This window comes from Zeugodacus cucurbitae, chromosome 6, assembly GCF_028554725.1.
Source record: "Zeugodacus cucurbitae isolate PBARC_wt_2022May chromosome 6, idZeuCucr1.2, whole genome shotgun sequence".
Classification (NCBI taxonomy): Eukaryota; Metazoa; Arthropoda; class Insecta; order Diptera; family Tephritidae; genus Zeugodacus; species Zeugodacus cucurbitae.
The window spans coordinates 8,535,167-8,555,047 of record NC_071671.1 but is presented as its reverse complement, the minus strand read 5'-3'; the positions used below and the strand labels follow the sequence as shown (position 1 = coordinate 8,555,047).

The window sequence follows — 19,881 nt, the reverse complement described above, 5'->3', positions numbered from 1 at the left end:
ATTGAATTACTTTTCAAATACGATTTGTTTAGCTAAATATGATGTATCCCATTCATGATAATATCAGCAGCAGTGAGCGAAACTGAAAAGAAAACCCCACTAGCTGCCATTAAGACTACACATTGTCAGTCATTTCTTGCTACAAAAACAAATTCACACACATTTTTGGCTCGGAAATCTCTAACTCAAATAAATTTTTTTCAACAAGCAGCTGAAGTGCGACAGCAAGCACATAGCGCTCTGCACAAAAATCGTAGAAAATATGCTCATATGCTAGCTGTGTGTACTCGAATTGCGTTGGCCTTACTCCCAGAATGTCTGCCAGTGATTTGGCCGGCAGCCGAAATAGGCGATATTTATGCGCCTGGAACAACATTAACAATTTGAGCTTCGTAGACTGCAGAGACCGAGAGAGAAATAAAGGAGGGAGGCAGATAGTACAATAACAACAGTGACGGCAACAGCTGCCGCTTTGCCAACAATAATTCACAAATTTCGGAATATTAGATGAAGCGCAGATGCTCGAAGTTCGGCTCCCCACCAAAGTCAGCAATGTGGGAATGTTTGCATGCTCAGTGGAGAGTCTGTGTCCGTCCAGCTGGATGCAGATACCCATCATATGAGTACTACTGTGAATTGGAATTTTTGAACATAATTAGTTGCTCTAAATTACAATTCTACACATATTTATAAGTTGTTCAAAATATACAGTTATGTACTTTTAAAGACAAATTCTTAATTTCACTACAAATAGTGGCGCTCCCTTCCTTCAAGCCATTGCGCCAGTCACTGACAGCTTTTACACGAGTAAAAAAAAAGTGCGCCTTTCTGTGGCATTGAGTGCAGTTTAGGTCCTAGTTGAAGTGCACTTCAAAGTGGACTGCACTGGACTCGAGTGTGGTGATTTGTCTGCAATTGAAATGACGCACATTTTTGTCGCAACGCACAGAAAGAAATATTTCAACTAAATAACAAAGGCGCAATGGAAAAGAGGAACAATGATAAGTAAACCCAACGAGTGGACAACTGTATTTGCCAAGTCTCAAGTGTACAAATAAGTCAAAAACGTGCTTTTGGTGGGATCTTTACAGATCACACTTGTGGAAACTTAATGTAAAGTTAGTAGACATATTTAAAAATTGTATGTAACAGTACATACGATGCCATTATGTATGAAACTCGTTTTCTTTTCCGACTCAAGACGCTGAACCCAATTTTCGAGGGTTTTCAAGCATAAACCGGCCGATATTGCTGAAATTTCATGTTCAATATTCGTACGAAGTTCGTCAATCGTTGTTGGCTTCTTGACATAGACCATAGACTTGACTTAGCCCCAAAGGAATAATCAATAAATCGATTGTGACATTCGCTGTGTGGCTTGTGGCGCCGTCCTGTTGGAATCACATATTATCCAAGTTCATCTAATTCGGGCCAAATGTTATCGTTGAGCGGTAGCGATTCCCATTCACAGTAACAGAAGAAGTACGGCATAATAACGCCGCCGCCCATAAACCCCACCGAACCGTAATTTTTTCGGGATACAATGGTGACTCATGGAGTACGTTTGATTACTGCCTGACCAATAACGCATATTTTGCTTATTGACGAAGCCATTCAGCCAGAAATGAGCCTCATCGTTACGTAGGACGTAGCGCTTGAGGCCATTGACTCCGAATTTCGTTAAAAAATTTAAATAATTTCGACTCGTTGTTGGATCGTATATCTTGATGAAGAGAAAATATCAAAAGAACGGGGGAAAATATGACGTCGTTTGCTTTTGTAGCGTCCCTTTACTACAGATCTTGAACCTTACTTTGATCAACAAATTGAATTGTGTGAATTCAATCTATGCCCCAGGAGAACCAGTGCCAACGAAAGGGTTAGTAGAGCACTGCCTGTTACTTCACTTTTTTGTAAGAGCACTTTTATTTCCATTCTGATGACAGATCTATACTACTATCTAAACGATCTATAAGAAATGTTAGGAGTTATCTCTCAAATACTAGCATCCCAGTTGTCAAGCTAAATTTCGTTTTATGTTTTCGGCATTAGTAGAAATGTATATCCGATTCGGATGAGGCACACTTAGCAATATAGATCTTCCGATCTTGAGTGGACGTAATAATTCATTACAAATAAAATAGCAAGGCCTACAAATAAAAAATAATTAGAATTATAGTCGATATAATTGGCCTAGCGTACTATTGGCAATACCATCACCCATCTTGAGACCCAGCATTAATTATTGGATAATATTCTACCATTCATTTAGAAAATACCACGGTTTGGTTTAGTTTGTGGGACGGGGGAATCTTCGGTCAATATTTCTTCAAAAATGATGTCTAAGGGAACGTCACCGTCAATGGCGACCGTTATAGCGTCATGATAACCGACAATTTGATACCGGAAATTGAAGCTCATGATCTCGGCTTCCCACACATCGCATAAATCAATGGATTTTTTGATAGAATACTTCGATGAGCAGAGAATTTCACATTTTGGGCCGGTCAATTGGCCACCAAGATCGTGTGATATCACACCGTTAGACTTTTTCCTGTGAATATATGTAAAACTAAAGTCTATGCGGACAATCTCGCTTCGATTCAGACCTTGGAGCAAAACATCATGCGTGTTATTCGCCAGTCATCTAAAATTGGACCCAACAGATGGTCCATCCGTAGAGACGTAGCTGCGGACAAGAACTTAATTTACTGACCCTGTGAACAGTTGGTTTAAAATAACAAAAAATTATATATTTTTTTGTATAAAAAATAGTTTTGAGCAACGGTAGCAGGCAATAGGACCAAACCGATTCCTCTTAACAGAAAAAAGGAAAAAGGGTACAACTGAACTCCAACAGCAAACGTAACGGAAGGTATTTTCTTTTAAGTTTTCAAAGCGAGTGAGCTATGAACAAAACATGCATAAATATGTATGAATATATATCGCCATGTATAGTTATATACATATGTATAAGTATGTGTATTTAAATGGCTTTGTTTTGTTTAGCCTGAATCGTGGCGTGTGTTTTTGGCATTTTTGGCGAATTTTCATTCGCTTTTCCAATTTTCAGAAGGTTTACCGCGCGCTCACCCCGCAGCGGTCTCCGAAAAAATATTGTTTGCTTATTTCGTTGGAACATATTTCGTGATTACTTGCTCTGCTTTTCTTTGCCGCACTTCCACAACTTAGCTACCGAAACTATTGTGCGCTCACATAAGTATATATACATACATACGTTGGTATATGTGTGTATTGCTAACATATGTATGTATGTATGGGTGTGTGAACTTGTTGTGCTTTGCTATTATTTGGCTCTACATTCGCGTAAGCTCTGCTGTGAAAATTTCCGCGCTCACCAGCTAAATGTCAGCTGACATTTGCAGATAAGAAATTTTTAACGTGTTTTCGGTTTGCTTCCGTTTGCCACACAACCACCCTCCGCACACCGCTATTGCACACACACATACACATACACTAATGTACCAAATGCAACCACCTTCGCCGACAGAAACACCGCACTCACCGCCAACACCGTCCTACCCAATTGCCGCGCTCCACACAAAACCATTGAAATTAAAATGTTTGCGATTTTTCGTTTTCTGCTCTGTGGCTGTGTTGTTGTTCCTTCTCATATTGTTTATTTAGTTGCTATTGTTGTTATTATACTCTACATGTAAATATGGTTGTATGTGTGTATGTGAGCACACCATTTGTTGTTGCAGCTGTCATTAACAGCGGTTGTGTGGTGTGTTTACAAAAAATTGGGGTGGTGGGGGGAGCAACATAGTGAGCGCGTTGGAAAACTAATTTCCCGGTTTATCGAATGTAAACGGCACTTGACACCCTCGCCTCCAGCCAACTCCTCTTCAGCCAGGCCGAGCATTCAGCCAGTCAGTCAGTCAGTCAGTGTTCATGTCATAATTCAAATTGGGTTTGTTGTGCACACAATTGACGTTGAATTTTTTGTCCTTTACAGAACAACTGGTTTTGATTTTTGTGAAACACACATACACATATATACAGCCATATATGTACACATACTTTTACACAAATCTAATTGATTGAATATTACTTACCTATGTATGTACAATCGAGTTGTTGTAATCGCTCTGGCATGAAAAATTGAGAAACGACACACAAGAGAAATCAAATGTCAAGTAGATATATCAAACCAGGTCACAATAGGGGGTTTCATTCACCCTACATCAAGGTATTGTTAGTAACAAGATTTATCGATGATAAGCAAATATCAAAAGCGAAATAGAAAAGCAACTAAAATCAAGCAAAATAAAATAAAAAATCATTCGTACCAAATTTAGACGTTTCACCTAAAATATTGTCAAGCTAGCTACGCAAAACAAAGGTAGGCTCTATTCTATGCTCCTCACATTAGACACTTTCAAGAAGTGAAAGCTTTCAAGAAGTGGAGGAAGCGCATGATTCGATCATTTATATCGTCATCTAAAACTTTACCGATCCCAACCGGCTTAGTTCGCTGAAACAGCAGTCGAAATCCGTGTCAAACCCGGAATCGTAGAACCGGCTGTTGTGGGAATTGTTGGGAGGTCGAGCCGCCTCCCAGAGCCATCAATAATACCTTCCTGAAATACGTCGACGATTTACAGAACTATACCGACCGGACTTCGGACGCAATAGACATTCGACTAGTACTGGGCGAAATGCACGGAGGTGATATTAACACCTACATCGACTCCCTCCCCATGAATGGCGTCCTTGGATATAAATCACTACCTACCTACACCGAGCTCAAGTTGTCTCGCGAAATTAAAGTAACCCTTGCGCAAATTCGTTCTGGATACTGTAGCAGATTAAGCATCTACCCATCTAGACAGAGCCCCGATATACCCAACATATGTCTCGCAAGACATTCAGCACCACTTTGCAGTCCACTTTACCCCACTTATCAAACACCGCTTTCCCTTTGGTCTGACCCTGTCGCAACAGTTGGTTTATTGGGTCTCCCGTTAGATGACTTCACTGACAATTGATTTATACTCCCGGTTCAGGATCAGGTTCGGGTAACCGCTGCAGCAACAACAACAACAAACATTTATATCTTCAGAACTTTGGGTTTGGGTCACCGCTGCAACAACAACAACAACAACAAACATTTATATCATCAGAACTTTGTGTACCGCTAATTGTTACACCACCAAATGATGATGTTATACTTAATGCTTGAAACTGTAGTAAACGATAGAAGATACGCGAATCAACCTGTCGAGCAATTCATCCCCTATTTGTTCATCAGTCTGCTGTTTGGCATCAGCTGTGAGTGTCTTCCATCATGCCATCAATGGATTCCGTAAAGTTTACAAGTGCGCACACATATGTACACCACATTTCCTCGGGGAGGTGGCTATGATGGCGTGTTACAGAAAATAATCGTTTGTGGGCTGAGCGATGGCTTACTTGCATGTCTGCGTCACCGTTTTCGTTCATCGTTTTTTGTTGCCGTCATACGTATCTATCAAAACTTATCAACTGAAAATTGTCCCACCTCGTGTACTGCGTTGACGAAGGCGTTTATTAGCAACGGAAAAAGCTTTTTACCTTAAATTTCGAAATTTCTACCACTTGTAGTTGGTACAAGTTTACTACATGAGTTTACACTGGCGAGCAACACTGTTGCTCCCGAGTGGTGTTCTATTCGCCAAACGAAAAGCAAGGAGCTTCTTTAAAATGCTCTCATAAATCATCTTAAGACCATAACAAAACTTTGCAAGAAAATAAGTGGTGTTTGTGCTGATAAAATGGATACTTTTTACAAAACCGTATTAAAGGGTTTTTCAAAAGGGAAGAAAGTAACCCGATAGGGATAGAAAACGACTTCATTAAGGTTGCCATTTCATCATGAAGAGATATACGATCCAACTCCTCCATGAGTCCCCATTGCATTCCGAATAAAAATTACGGTTTGGTGCGGTTTATGGGCCGGCAGCGTCACTGGGCCGTACTTCTTCCGTGATGATCAAGACCAGCTAGTTACTGTGAAAGGGACTTGCTACCGCTCAATGATAACCGAATATTTTTGGCCCGAATTGAATGATATGGACTTGGACAATAGCGTCTGGACTTTTGTAAGCGTATTTGAATCCAAATACCAAATTCAATGGAAATGATGATGATATTTCCTGAAGATAATTTGTTTTTTCTGGTGTATACAAAAAGTTATTTCGACACTAATTCGAGAGCAAAAATAAAGCTACATCCCTCGATTCTATACATTAATTATCTTTCTCTGTAACCGAATGTGCCGGCTTTCGTTTCGTCGTTGTTGTTGTTGTTATAACTTGAGCATGTGCGAATTTCTCGCTCACCTGCGTTTTAGCGAGTGTCACATCATTAGTCTCCGTCTTCAGTCACTGACGCCGCTAAGGCCACAACTGTAGCACACACTTAACCCCACAAGCAAGTGTCATTGATATCAAATATCCGCTTTGCTCATGCAAATATTCGTTTAGCGCGGTTGTTTGCCTACTTACTATATACATTTGTATAGTACAAATACACAGTTGTATCAGCAAGTTTGACGACGTCTTTGACCCTCTGTGAATGGCGCTTTTGGTCTACACGATTTGCCACCGCTAAACCCACTTTTGGGCTTGTCAATTGCTTAAGCGCCTAATCACTTGATTGATTGATTGATGGATTTATTATGTTTCGCTACTTCGTATTTCCTCTGACACGAAGGCATTTCACTGTTATTGCGTTAATACACAGTATAAACAAATAGCGAAATAACGGCAAATATGTATAATAAATGCGCCGAAAATGTGTGAGAAAAATTACGTCAAAGAACATCTGAATTTGCCAGGCAATGGAGCATGAATGAATTCGGAAATGTAGTTATTGCACGATTAATACGATTTTCGGTGGTTGGAGAGCATCGTTTAACGACACGCACTGTTTCTTTCGTCACTACCGCTTTCTTGTGCGACCATTTCTCGTTCGTTTGTCGCTCACTTCAGCAATTATCGCTTATTTCCACTGCCATAAAAATACCCTTTCGCCAGCAATAATGATTTATTCGCCTTATTGTTGTTGTGGTAGTGAATGCAGCGCGGTGCACCGCTAATTTACAATTTTCCCGAAGCGCACAGGTGTCTTTGTCATTTTGAATGAATGCGGAATAGTGAATGATGCGAATTTCCGGTGTAGTAAACACTATGAGCAATAAAATAAAATGACAACTGATAGCTTGGTTGGCTGGTTTTCTCTCTATGGCCTTAGAACTGTACTTTAAAAGTGGGGATAACAGTAATAAATTTATGATGTAGCGTAATCTCTTGCACTCGGATAGTAGAGCGGCAAACCTGGCCTGTTCGCTCAAAGCCAGACAAGGAGTTCCTAGCCCCTCTATCAATAGCTGCCAGCTACATTAACATAAGACTCGTTTGGGTCCCAACCAAAGGACCGTAAGGGTAATCAAGCTGCAATCTCATCAGATTGAGAATATGGTGCCTCACTATAATCCTGCCTCTCCGCGTTGGATCAGTGGTCGTCGAATAAACATGGTAGGCGTTGGACAACGACTAGTACCTGTGCGACTACGTGATCATTCGGGCCTAAGGTGGATCCCAGGAGATCCACTAACTTTTTGCTCTTAGTAAGATTCAGCTCGATGGGGTTACATGCCGTGAGGCTAAATATCCTGTCGAATGCAAATTGCCAAAGTTGCATGGAAGAAAGGGAGATTAAGACATCGAGACACTTTCTCCTTCATTGTTCAGCTTTGGCTAGACTTCGGAGGAGACTAGTCTAGAGGAGTTTACGGCATCACAAAGGACTGCCTTTAGCTGTCCAAGTGAGATCTCCGGTTCATAGCAGATCAGTCCCTTTAACCTAACCTAATTCGGATGGTGTAATCTCGTGTGAAAACAATGGGATATTGTTGCACAGTGTAATTAATAGCGAACGTTGTGTGCATTGAAGCGCAATTTCGAAAAGAAACGGTTCTAAAATCCGTATATATTACGTTTGAGCATGATGTATATAGTACATGTGAAGAAAATTGATCATTAATAATTCAAAGCGAATGCGCTCAATCAATTGCCACGATTAAGTACCATTATTTTCAACTGGGCTGCAGTGCGCTAGAGTACACCCACAATCTAATATAGTAAACCAAGCGCCTACTTACGTAAGTGCTTATATAGTTACCTATAGAAGCTATACCTATAAAAAAAACTCATACTATGCGCGGCCTCCCTCAGTGAATGAGCACTGGCGTGTGCCTACCGCTTTGTTGATGCAGACGCGTTGTCGCAAATTGCTTTGACTTCTGCAGTCACTGCGCCTGCCGCTTTAACGCGAGCAGAACATTTTTTTCAAGACAATTTAATTATAATTGAGCGCAGTTGTTGTCACAAATGCAGCAATTTCGTGAATAAACTCGATAAAAATGCCATTCAAAACACCTAAATACACAAGCACACCACCAAAAATAGAAGTCTTATGAACATACCTATGTAGTATGTATATGAATATAATCATATATGGTGATATACTCGTATATTGTGCAAATATGCCTGTATATATCATAGTTATTTGCGCAAGTCTACTTGAGTCTAGTACTTGTTGCTTTTGTAAGCCCACTAATAAGTGAGTTGACAAAAGGACTAAAGCTGTTCAAATGTTTGAGCAGGTGTTGACAATCGCTCAATGTATTTCGAGGCTGAGTATTGAGTGATCTCACAACAGACTCGTGACAATCGTGCAAATATGGTAATTCCAGTGGATATAACATCGCAGTAAAACATATTTTTGTGGCTACACGCTAGACTATTGCACGTAATGGTTTAGAAAATGTATTTAACTAATTATTGGCACAGAAACCGCTGCACCACAACGAGTTCTCACTGTGTAAATTTATGTAAAAGTAAGGTTAGTTAATGTCATCATAAGGGTGCCCAATCATTCTATAGAAATAATAAAAGAAGGAACAAGGCGTATCTTAAAATTACTTGGATGACGATCAGACTTAGAGGGTACATCATATGCAAATACTTCTAAGATGGATACTCCAGCAGATGAAACTCCTATCTACCCAGACTGATCACCGACATTTCCAATAAATGATCTGCATAACACTAACCCCCTCTTTACATGCCCAATTAACTCCACTCATCACCGTCCGACTCTGTCGAAACAACTCTTTTCCTGGGCCTTCCTTTAGATGATTTCGATGACCATTGATTTAAGCTTGCGGTTCAGGTTTGGATAACCTGAGATCTCATCCTTGCAAACTTTGAAAGTCCAGTCGTCAGAATGCAGAGCTTAGGTGGATAAAAATGAGACGCTAGGGAATTGCGTTTGCGAATGTATGTACGACCTTCAACCGGTTGCGATAGGATATGTTCCATATGTCACAATGTATAAAATACACAGCCACAAAAAAAATGTTGATTCAGTAATACCCAATGTTTTTGAGGTCGATGAATCCAAATTCGCGGTCCATTTAACCCTATCAGATCAGTGTTTTGATTTAACCTCAAAAACGCGATATGGTGGATAGGTTATGTAAAAATTAATCGGAGTCGCCTGAAACTCGTTACTCGTCGGTAATTTTCGGAGTCGCTGATTACGAATCTGATGTCGGTTTTTCAAAATTCAAAATGGCGGACCAATATGGTGGACATTTTTAAAAATCCGCTGTGTTATTGAAGCTGATATATCATTAACCTTCAATTCGAACCGGCTCCAGTTATTTTTCTCTATCTATTACGATCTCGTAAGGCACTTACGATGGCAGAAAATTGTATTGTTTGAACTAATACTCAGAAAGTCTCTTCTTCTTCTTCTGAATCTATACTCTTTTAATGTCTCTTGTATTATCAATCTAATGAGTGCTTGAAAGTCATATTTGAAATTTTTTTTTTATACATACATATGTCTTTCCATACTTAAGATTTAAGTTCTTGTGATTTCATGCAACAAAATATGTTTAAAGATGCTTATATATATCAGTATAATTCTAATCCGAGAAAGAAAAACACCTTTTTGCGATTCCACCAGTTACCATCACCAGTCTACTTCAGTCCTAGCAATGTTCTAAGGTCTGAGGCAGGAAAATTTTGGTTGGACCATTTTTTTAGACTTTTCCAGCCACTTTTTGGCATTAGCAGATTTTTTTTTTCACAAAAAGTCTGTATTTGTATAATGCTATATCTTATAAACAATATGTTCCACAGTTTTGAAAATGTTACGCGTGTCTTTTGAAGGTTAGGTCTAACTACAAAACATATGACGCCAATTATAGTACTTTAACCAGCTGAACAGGCATATATAAATACAGCTGTACATACATTGATTCGGCATTTGAACTCAAAACCGAAGCGCTTTTTAAAGCTTGGAGTTGTTCCACTAATTTACTATGGATGCTGGGAGAAGTTATAGAAAGTGATAAGTTCAGACAATTCGAATGTGGCATGTTCTATCTTGTAAATATTTTTTTTTTTAATGGACGATCAATAATGCTTGTAACGAGAGAGAACCAATAATATATGTAAATCTAGTATAGCTTTTTAAATAATGCTCAAACGGCACAAATTTGCTATAGTATATAGAGCGAGTATGTGCATACGGCTTATATTATATACAATATGTACATCTGTACATCCAGCTATTTACACATGGTATTAAATGTCACAACAAGCCCAACATTAGCCAGCAATATGGTATGTTAAAGTAAAACAAAAACCATTTGCTGCTGCAACGAGACACGCATACAAAACCGATTTGGGGGAAACATGCTGTTATGTTGCACATGGCAGACACAGTGACTGCATGTGACATTGAATATTGCCATTGCCCCAAGCAATTTTGTTGCTCTTGCCACAGTCACCAATAAGCTGCAGCGGCGGTGTCCCTGATATTACTGCCGTCCGTCGGAGTTGAAAAAATTTCCTGTTCCGCTTGTACTGGATGACTGTGCAAAAGCTGCATTTTTTTGTTTTGCTTAACAACATTGCAGCGTTATTGCGTTTGCGGCAACGTGTTTTGTTTGTTATAGTTTCGAAAAAAGCATACACACATACATACAAACATATATGTATGTATGTGTATGTATTATGTAGGAATGTGCTTGAAAGTGACTGCTGGCTGTTGTTAATAGCACTTGGCGTCTGTTTCTTATGGGGTAACAATCGCGAGCGTTCACCGCACGACTTCATCTGTTCATAATTGCATGTGCAGTCGGCAGGCGGCAGCCGGCCGCAGACAGGCGACAGCAGTAAGCATCAGCGTCAAAAGCTTTAGCTGCTACGCTCTATACCTATATTTATGTATATTAATATACCTTTGTACATATATACATATGTATATGCATATGGAGCGATAGTTTCAACTTCATTCAATTGATTATACCCGCTTGATAGTGCTTTCAACTGGCAGTTAGCTATGTGGCAATAAAAGAAAGCGATACTGTATTGATTTCTGCAGATTATGATTTACATATTGTCCATTAATATTTACCAACAATTTTTATACTCTCGCAACAAAAGTTGTTAAAGAGAGTATTATAGTTTTGTTCAGATAACGGTTGTTTGTAACACCTAAAACTAAAAGAGTTAGATATAGAGTCATGTATACCAAAGTGATCAGGGTGACGAGTAGATTTGAAATCCGGATGTCTGTCCGTCCGTCCGTCTGTCCGTCTGTCCGTCTGTGCAAGCTGTAACTTGAGTAAAAATTAAGATATCTTGACGAAACTTGGCACAAATATTCCTTGGCACCATAAGAAGATCAAGTTCGAAAATGGGCAGAATCGGACCATTGCCACGCCCACAAAATGGCGAAACCCAAAAACACATAAACTGTCATAACTAAGCCATAAATGAAGATATAGAATAAAGGAATAAAGGATCGCACTAGGAGGGGGCATATTTGGATGTAATTTTCTTTGGGGAAGTGGGGGTGGCGCCGCCCATAACTCGCAAAGTAATAAAGCTATATACACCAAACTTTCTGCAGTCGATTCTCTTACATACCCCACTACACACCATGAAAATTGTAGAAATCGGATAATAACCACGCCCACCTCCCATATAAAGGTTAGGTTGAAAATTACTAAAAGTGGGTTAACTAACTAACGAAAAACGTCAGAAACACTAAATTTTGCAGAAGAAATAGCAGAAGGGAGCTGTACTCAGATTTTTTTACAAAATGAAAAATGGGCGTGGCATCGCCCACCTATGGGTCGAAAACCATATCTCAGGAACTACTCGACCGATTCGAATGGAATTCGGTATATAATATTTTCTTGACACCCTGATAACACGGACAAAAAATGGGCGAAATCGGTTCACAACCACTACCACTTTCCTTATAACTCCATCCATCTTATTCCTTCACTTTATAATGTAAACATAAGGAACCAATGAAGATAACGGAATAAAACTTTACAAAATTAGTGCATATCATCTCTGGCTTCACTTGTGAAAAAATTGTCGAAAACGGACCATAACTTTTCAAGGCCCCAGATATCGAACATGTTGAACTCAGCGCCTAAGGATACATTTTAACCGAAAATATGGGTAAATCTCTCAGATATCTCAATTTAATTCAGAGGAAATTGCTTTCTTCTAATAGTGTGTCTCTGTTCCAAAAATTATTAAAACCGGGCCATAACATTTCCATATACCTCATTGTAGGTAGAAAGTATCTTCTCCTAGCTCCCATATACCTAATTATAGGTTTTTCAAAAATACGGTGAGCTTTATTCCGCATATATGTATTGCTTAAATTTCTTCAATAAATTGCGAGAGTATAAAATGTTCGGTTGCACCCGAACTTAGCCTTTGCTTACTTGTTATACATACATATGTCTATGGAGCACATACATAAATCATAAGACCTCGCACGTTTTAAATGATAATGGAGCTTTAATTACAGTTAACAAGTATCCAAAGCATGTATAATCATTTTAAAAATATTTTAATAATATAACTGGGTTTCATATCTGAATTAACTTAATTTTTAAACTGTTTTTATATTTGCCGGTAAAAAAGTGTTCCTTAGGGCTTTCAAAAATTCAGTTGAATAAATTTTCTATAGGACTTGAATCCATTTGTGTTTATTGAAAAAACACATTTACATTATTTTCCGCAACTCCCGATACATAAACGTCTATGAGTCAAATTTAGGCATGAAAACATATGTGACCGAGAGCACCTACATTTACTCATACATACACACACCAATTACTATATTTGCTCAAATATGTATATACTTATATAGAGTAACCATATGCCCCACTAACTACATGCCCTCGTGTACGTACTTATTTACTTGGGTAATTTTACATATGCACATGTGAATATGAACATGAAAGTGGCACTGAACAGCTGCCAAACAGCTGAAGCAATTAAATTGAAGAAAAGACAGCGCTTGTACTTTGATATACACACACACATACATATGTAGCTACTCAAATTTTTGGCATATATCATGTGGTCACTCCCTGCCCCTGCTTTCGGTAAACAATAGAAAAACAGTGCGATCAACTAAACATGAATGAAGATCTAATTTAAATGGTTTCGATGAATGGCTGCTTCAATAAACACATTTACAATTGATTGTAGGAGCATAAGATGCAAAAACATAACTATTTATACTCGGGAAATTGATGAAAATTATGTGTAAATTAATTCTATTATACACATACATACATACGAGGGCTGCTATATATATTTCTGGCCTAGGCAACACTAAGTGTTTGACATTTTTTAGCATAACATCACTCAGAACGTTTTGTCATTTAATCGTGAAATGTTTTATTTACAGGGAATTAAAAAATTCATCTCGGCCAAAAAATGGAATTAACTCGTGAACATTTTCGTGCGATCATTTTTCACAACTTTCGACGTGGGTCGTTCGCGACAAGAGTGCATCGATGAACTAAAATCTTTGTATGGCTATGAAGCACCATCCTATAGCACTGTGAAAAACTGGTACAACGAATACAATCGTGGCCGACGCTCGCTCAAAGACGAATTCCGTGAAGGTCGTCCAAAAACAGCCGTTGTGCCAGAAAACATCGATGCCGTACATGAACTGATAATGCAAGACCGTCATGTAACATACCTTCAGATAGAGGCATGCCTATGCATTTCTCCCACCAGCATACATTCGATATTGCATGAACACCTGGCCGTAAAAAAGGTTTGTTCTCGTTAGATCCCGCACAGTTTGACAATCACTCAAAAAAAGGCTCAAAAAAAGTGCTTCGAAAATTTGTTTGAGCGCATGCAAAAGTATATAAATCTTGATGGAGAATATTGTGAAAAACAATACAACCATTTTCGTTGATAAATATTCCTATTTTCATTATTAGGCCAGAAATATATATAGCAGCCCTCGTATATTATTATATTTCTCTTATGATTCAATAAGAGAGTGTTGTCAAAATTATGAGAGCTAAAATCTGACATTAATTAATTATTGTAAAAGCAACAACAAAGTTATCCTGTTGAATTAGTAGAAGAGAGTGTCAATAACTTCTTTAATTTTAATTATTTATTTTAACTTTAAATAAATGATTATTGTTAAAAAAATGATAAGGTATGGAGCTGCTCGAAACTATGGAGTAAAACATATTTTTGAGTATTACATGAGTATGAAAGTATCGCAACACTATTGAGCATGCGTAAAAGGGTTACTGCAAGGTTGCACTACAACTGCTGCCTGTTTGTCTGAACATTTGCATAGCTTATTCGATTGGCTACTCTCCAACGCTTGGCGAATTGAATACAGCTAATATGTGAATCGAACTCCATCTTCGAATTGCTGTGAAGGACTGATTTCTATATAAGACTGCAATTTATGATACATATGTAGACGTAATTGGTTTTTATACTCTCGCAACATGTTGCACAGAATATAAGAATTTTGTTGACATAACGGTTGTTTGTAACACCTAAAACTAAACGAGTTAGATATAGACTTATATACACCAAAGTGATCATGGTGACGCGCATATTGGAAATCCGGATGTCACTCTGTCCCTTCATCTGTGGCCCCGCTCCTAATAAGTTGTTTGTATATATCTCATAAACTACTAAAGCTATATCAATCAAACTTTCTGGAGTCATATCCTTAGGCATAATGGAGTTATGCTCTAATTTTAAAATGTTCAAAATCGGTTTACAACCACACCTACTTTCTTTATACTACAATTTTGAAGCACATCTGATTCGTTCACTTTACAGTACATCAGTGAAGATATCGGAACTAATATTACTCACTAAGATTTCTAGTGAGACAGCACCCATCTTATCAATCATCATGAAACGAACTATAACTTTTCAAGGTCCCAGAAGTCGAACATAAGGGCCTACCCACGACAAGTCTCTCAGATGTTCGAAAGAAATTCAGAGGAGTTGTGTTTTTTTATAACTGTGGGTCTCTGTGCCAAAATGAGTAAAATCAAGTCAATACTTTCTCAATTACTTTCTTTCTGCCTCGAAGTGGTTTTACCGAATTATAATCGGATTCTTTTCCTACCATTTCTGCTTACTAAAGAAATGTGTAAAAGTTTTATGTCGTGGGCAAAATTTAAAACTTTCACTACGCACACAATAAACTCTTACACACTTAGGTTTATTATCGAAATCTAAAATCCCTAAGATTTGGTCCAAATATTTTATTAAAATTTTTCTTGTAAATATCTCTTTATTATTATGATTTGTTAGGATTAAACGAAGAACTTATAATTCTTAAATGAGATTTCGAAAAAATGTGCGTGCATTTCTTGGTTTTTTCCTTTATATCGTTGTTGAAATCGTTGAAAATAATCTTATTTAAGGGGTTATATGGGTTTTGTCCCGTAAAGAATGTCATATTTTCAATATTTTTTTCATGTAAAAAATTATTTATTTAATTCAAACTTTTTTCTGTCTTATTGATACTTATTTAAAGAATAATTTCTGAAATTTTCCAAAAAAAAAGTAAAACTCTTCCACTGCGACGTCATTTCCGGTGACCCCTCGGAAAAAAGGTGCATTCGCGTTGTCATGCTGACTCCTGATCCTGATCATTCAAAATGAAAAAATTAAAATAAGTGCTTTAGGTAACACCATAATCTCGTGCTTGAACGAAGGACAGACAAAATAAGTGAAAATTGGAATTTTGGCAGACATTTTTCCAAAAAAATAAAAATTTCTGTCAAATTTGCTTGACTTTTTTTTTAAATAGTTGTAATTGAAAAAAAAAATAAAATCTTTCGTTCAAGCACGAGTAAATTGTATCTCGAACACCTGTTGAAAATTTCGTCAAGATCGGTTGAGTAGTTTTCGAGAAAATTTTACACCGACTTTGAAAACAGGGTTCCGAGAAAAACGCGTATCTCCGAAACTATTATTTGGTTCGACTTGAAAATTTAGGACAATATTCTTGAGATGTTGTACAAAAAAACAAAAAATCGATTTTTTGAATCCACGAAACCTACGTAACCCCTTAAAGAATAGCATAAACATTTGGTATTTTACTTAGTTGAACTCGCAATTAAAAACCCGAAAGATATGCCATGAGGATAAGATTGTCTTACTCAGCATATTTAATAAATTTATCATGGCTTTGAACTCAACATGGACAGATATTGGTGGTACTTTTAAATTCATATATTAATCAGTATATTTTTATGACCAAAGGAGTACATGAGATTATGATCAAAAAACGGTTACAAATTCAACATTTCTATTCTTAATTGTCTAAGAACATTACAAAGTAATAAAAATAGCAATTTAATAAAATAATAACAATTTTATGAATAATAATATTTTATTAATAAATAAATTTTAGTTTAATGATTGCACATTGCTTAACCCATTTCCTCCCATTGGTACAGCAAAAAATGTCTTTTTTTAACCAAGTGACTACAATGCGTTCGAATGGATTTTCTGCATCATTTTTTCTGTACCCAATTGAATGCAATGGGAGGAAATGGGTTAAAACCCGTTTTATTTCTGCGAAGGAAACTCACTTTTTCCAGAATTTCTAATATAACTTTATATTATAATATATATTTTATATCTATACTCTGATTACAAAAAATATGATAATAAGTAGAGTAAAAATCTTAATGATTACTCACCATAATAAAATGTGCCAAAGAGAAAAGTGCCGCCAGTGCAAATGTTTAACAATTCACGTTTGCCGAGAGGCGTAGAATTTAGAAAGTTTGCATTTATTGACAATCCAAAAAGTTTATAAGCATTTTCAGTTACATACATATATGTATGTGAGCGCAAGTGTGTATTATAGTAGAGTAAATATTAGCGCGTGATCGATTAGGTGCCGATATATGCATGTAAGTAACTGGCAGATGCGCTCGACACCGTTGATTGATAATCGTACACACTTCAAATAAGGGATACCTTTTTCAAAACATGCCCATTCTAACACAATTCAATCGATTATAATTTAATAACATAATCACTGGCCGATCTAATGAAGTGTATATTTTTAACAGTACGAGAGTGGTGGCTGCTGTTTTCAAGCAATTCTGCGACTTTTACGCGGTATTTAGCAATACACTACAGTACACAGTTTTTGAACATATTTTTTTATATATTTTGATTAACACGCTCGCGCACAAATGTACTCTTGTATATATGTATGCAAGTAGTCCGTTTTATTTTGTACGGCAGTCAGTTGGATGACACAGTGAAACAGCTGCAGCTGCTTGCTATACTTCGCAAGATTTTAGGTTGGTCCACATCAGCAGCACATGAGTGGCGAGTTGGAAGCGGGGCGTTGTGTAGCCTCCATGCGTTTCGTTTATATACTAGCTAGCTTGCGGCTTATTATTTTGAATGCGTTATTTTGCGCTTGAAGCTCCACACTTTGGTTGTGGCATTTCGCAGACACGTGCAAATGCTTTGCTGGCCAAAACTTCACTTCGATTTAATTTCTTGTTTCTTATTGACGTTTTGTCAATAACTGTGGCTTCAAATGCAATGCAGTGTAGTGTACTTGTTGTTGTTGCACTTGTTTTCAACTCTTTAATGTTTATTTTTTTATTGGTTTAGGCTGGCGGCGGATGTCTGCTGTGTAATAGCTCTGGCCGTTGGCGCTTTGCTTTCCACAACAGAGAGGCGGGCATCTGTTTTAAATTGCTTTTGCGCAAAATTTATTTATGCTTCAACGGCGCACAGTTTAAAAATTCTTTCAGCAGTCCAGTCTTCGCGTTTATTATTTTCCCCCCACGTTTCAATTGCTATGCGCTTTGTGATTATTTTGCTTAATGTTACTACAATCGCTTTGGCTTTTGTATGTCATACGCGTTGTTTTGGTAAAATATTAAAACAGCTGCATTGACATGTGCCTTGTACCAATTGTACAAATACAATACACATTGCAGCGACTTGGCATTAGCAAGCACAGTGCTTTGTTGTGCATTTTTAAGTTAATGATATTTTTCTTCCTATTAATTAAATTGTTAGTAAGCACTTTTTGACAATTTTCTTACTCTCACTCGCTAAAGCGCGCTTTCAAGCAGTACATACGTGCACAAAAGACTGTGGACACAAACTCACTTCACTTGCACTGCACACAAAAATCACTAATAATTCCTAAATATGCTCCTTTACACTAAACACCGTGCAAAGTATTTGACTACTGGCCTGCGCTGATCAACAAAACCGCCACAGTCCGCTCACTTCTGTTCATTTGCCACACACACAACCGATTGCGTAGCGAATTCCGATGGCACTGAATACAAGTGATCCGATAGCTGGTCGCAACACCAACCAGCGCCGCGTTCTCAACGGAATTTCTATTGTTTTTGCTGCATCGCTTTGCGTTTGCAAAGACAAAATGCAAAGGCGCACACACACACACGCACACTCGAAAACGCACCAGAAACGACTGACTGGCTGCTGCACCGGTGAGCACAGCTGGCCTGTGTGTTGTTTGTGTTTCACAGCGTGTACATTAAGCGAACGAGTGCGGTTGCCAGTTGGGCATGTGCCTCCGTAGAAATTGTTTACTTTGACTTGGCAGCCAGCAATTTGTCCGCTTGCACGTGCTCACGGTTCGACGGCGCGCTAATGTTTGGCATTAACAATTTGGTCGAAAAAATGTTTTGGCTAAAATGTCATATCACTTGGTTTGGTCCTGTCGTATGCCGCACGACAATGCGCTCTCAGCGCTCTCGTAATGAAACGCGCTCTCTCGCTCAATATGTGTGTGTGACGCCTGTGTGTATGTGACTCATACGTTTGCTTGCTGTCGTTGCTTCCATCTGTTGTGCACCGCAGCAATTGGGAAAACGCTTTTCTGACGCATGCGCGCTAACAATAATTTACAGTTGGGGATGTCGTTGTTGTACGGCAAGCAAAACAGCTGTTCCGTTGATGAGGGCACACAGTGTGTGTGTGTGTGTGTGTGTGTGTGTGTGCGACAGTTGCTTAAATGCCTTCGGCGCCTGCCTGCTCACAGCTGCTGTGCACCTTTCGCTTGGCATTCCACGCTCTGCCAATGAGTACGTCTTTCTCTTTATAAACACACACACACTCATACATAAACATACATACCTACATACATTGCCTGCTTGAATGTCGGTGTTTGCTTGAGTCAAAAGTAAAAAAAAACTGAAAAAATATGTAAGGCAATAAGTGACAGCCATCGATGAGCATTCAAGAGCAGCCGGTGTTTTTTGCTTTCTTTATTTTTTTTTTGCTCACTTCAGCAATTGCATTTGCCTCCACTGCGGTTGTATGCTTGATCTGGTATTATCGATGTTATTCCATATGAATGAATGGCTAGCCAAAGCACTTGGCCAAATGTTGTTGCACCGATGGCACAGCGAAATGCGAAATTGTATTGCTGTGACGTACTAATATTTTAATTAAAAAT

The 19,881-nt window shown here is 38.2% G+C and overlaps 1 protein-coding gene across 1 annotated transcript in view; it reads right to left on the bottom strand.

Moving 5' to 3' along the window:
- Window positions 1-19,088, bottom strand: part of LOC105216317 (protein CBFA2T1) — a 54,320-nt gene extending 35,232 nt beyond the window's left edge. The window contains exon 1 of the mRNA XM_011190750.3: window positions 17,117-19,088. Within this exon, the coding sequence (XP_011189052.2) occupies window positions 17,117-17,119 (3 nt within the window). The 5' untranslated portion in view covers window positions 17,120-19,088. The remainder of the gene's footprint in view (window positions 1-17,116) is intronic.
- Window positions 19,089-19,881: the final 793 nt, after the last annotated feature.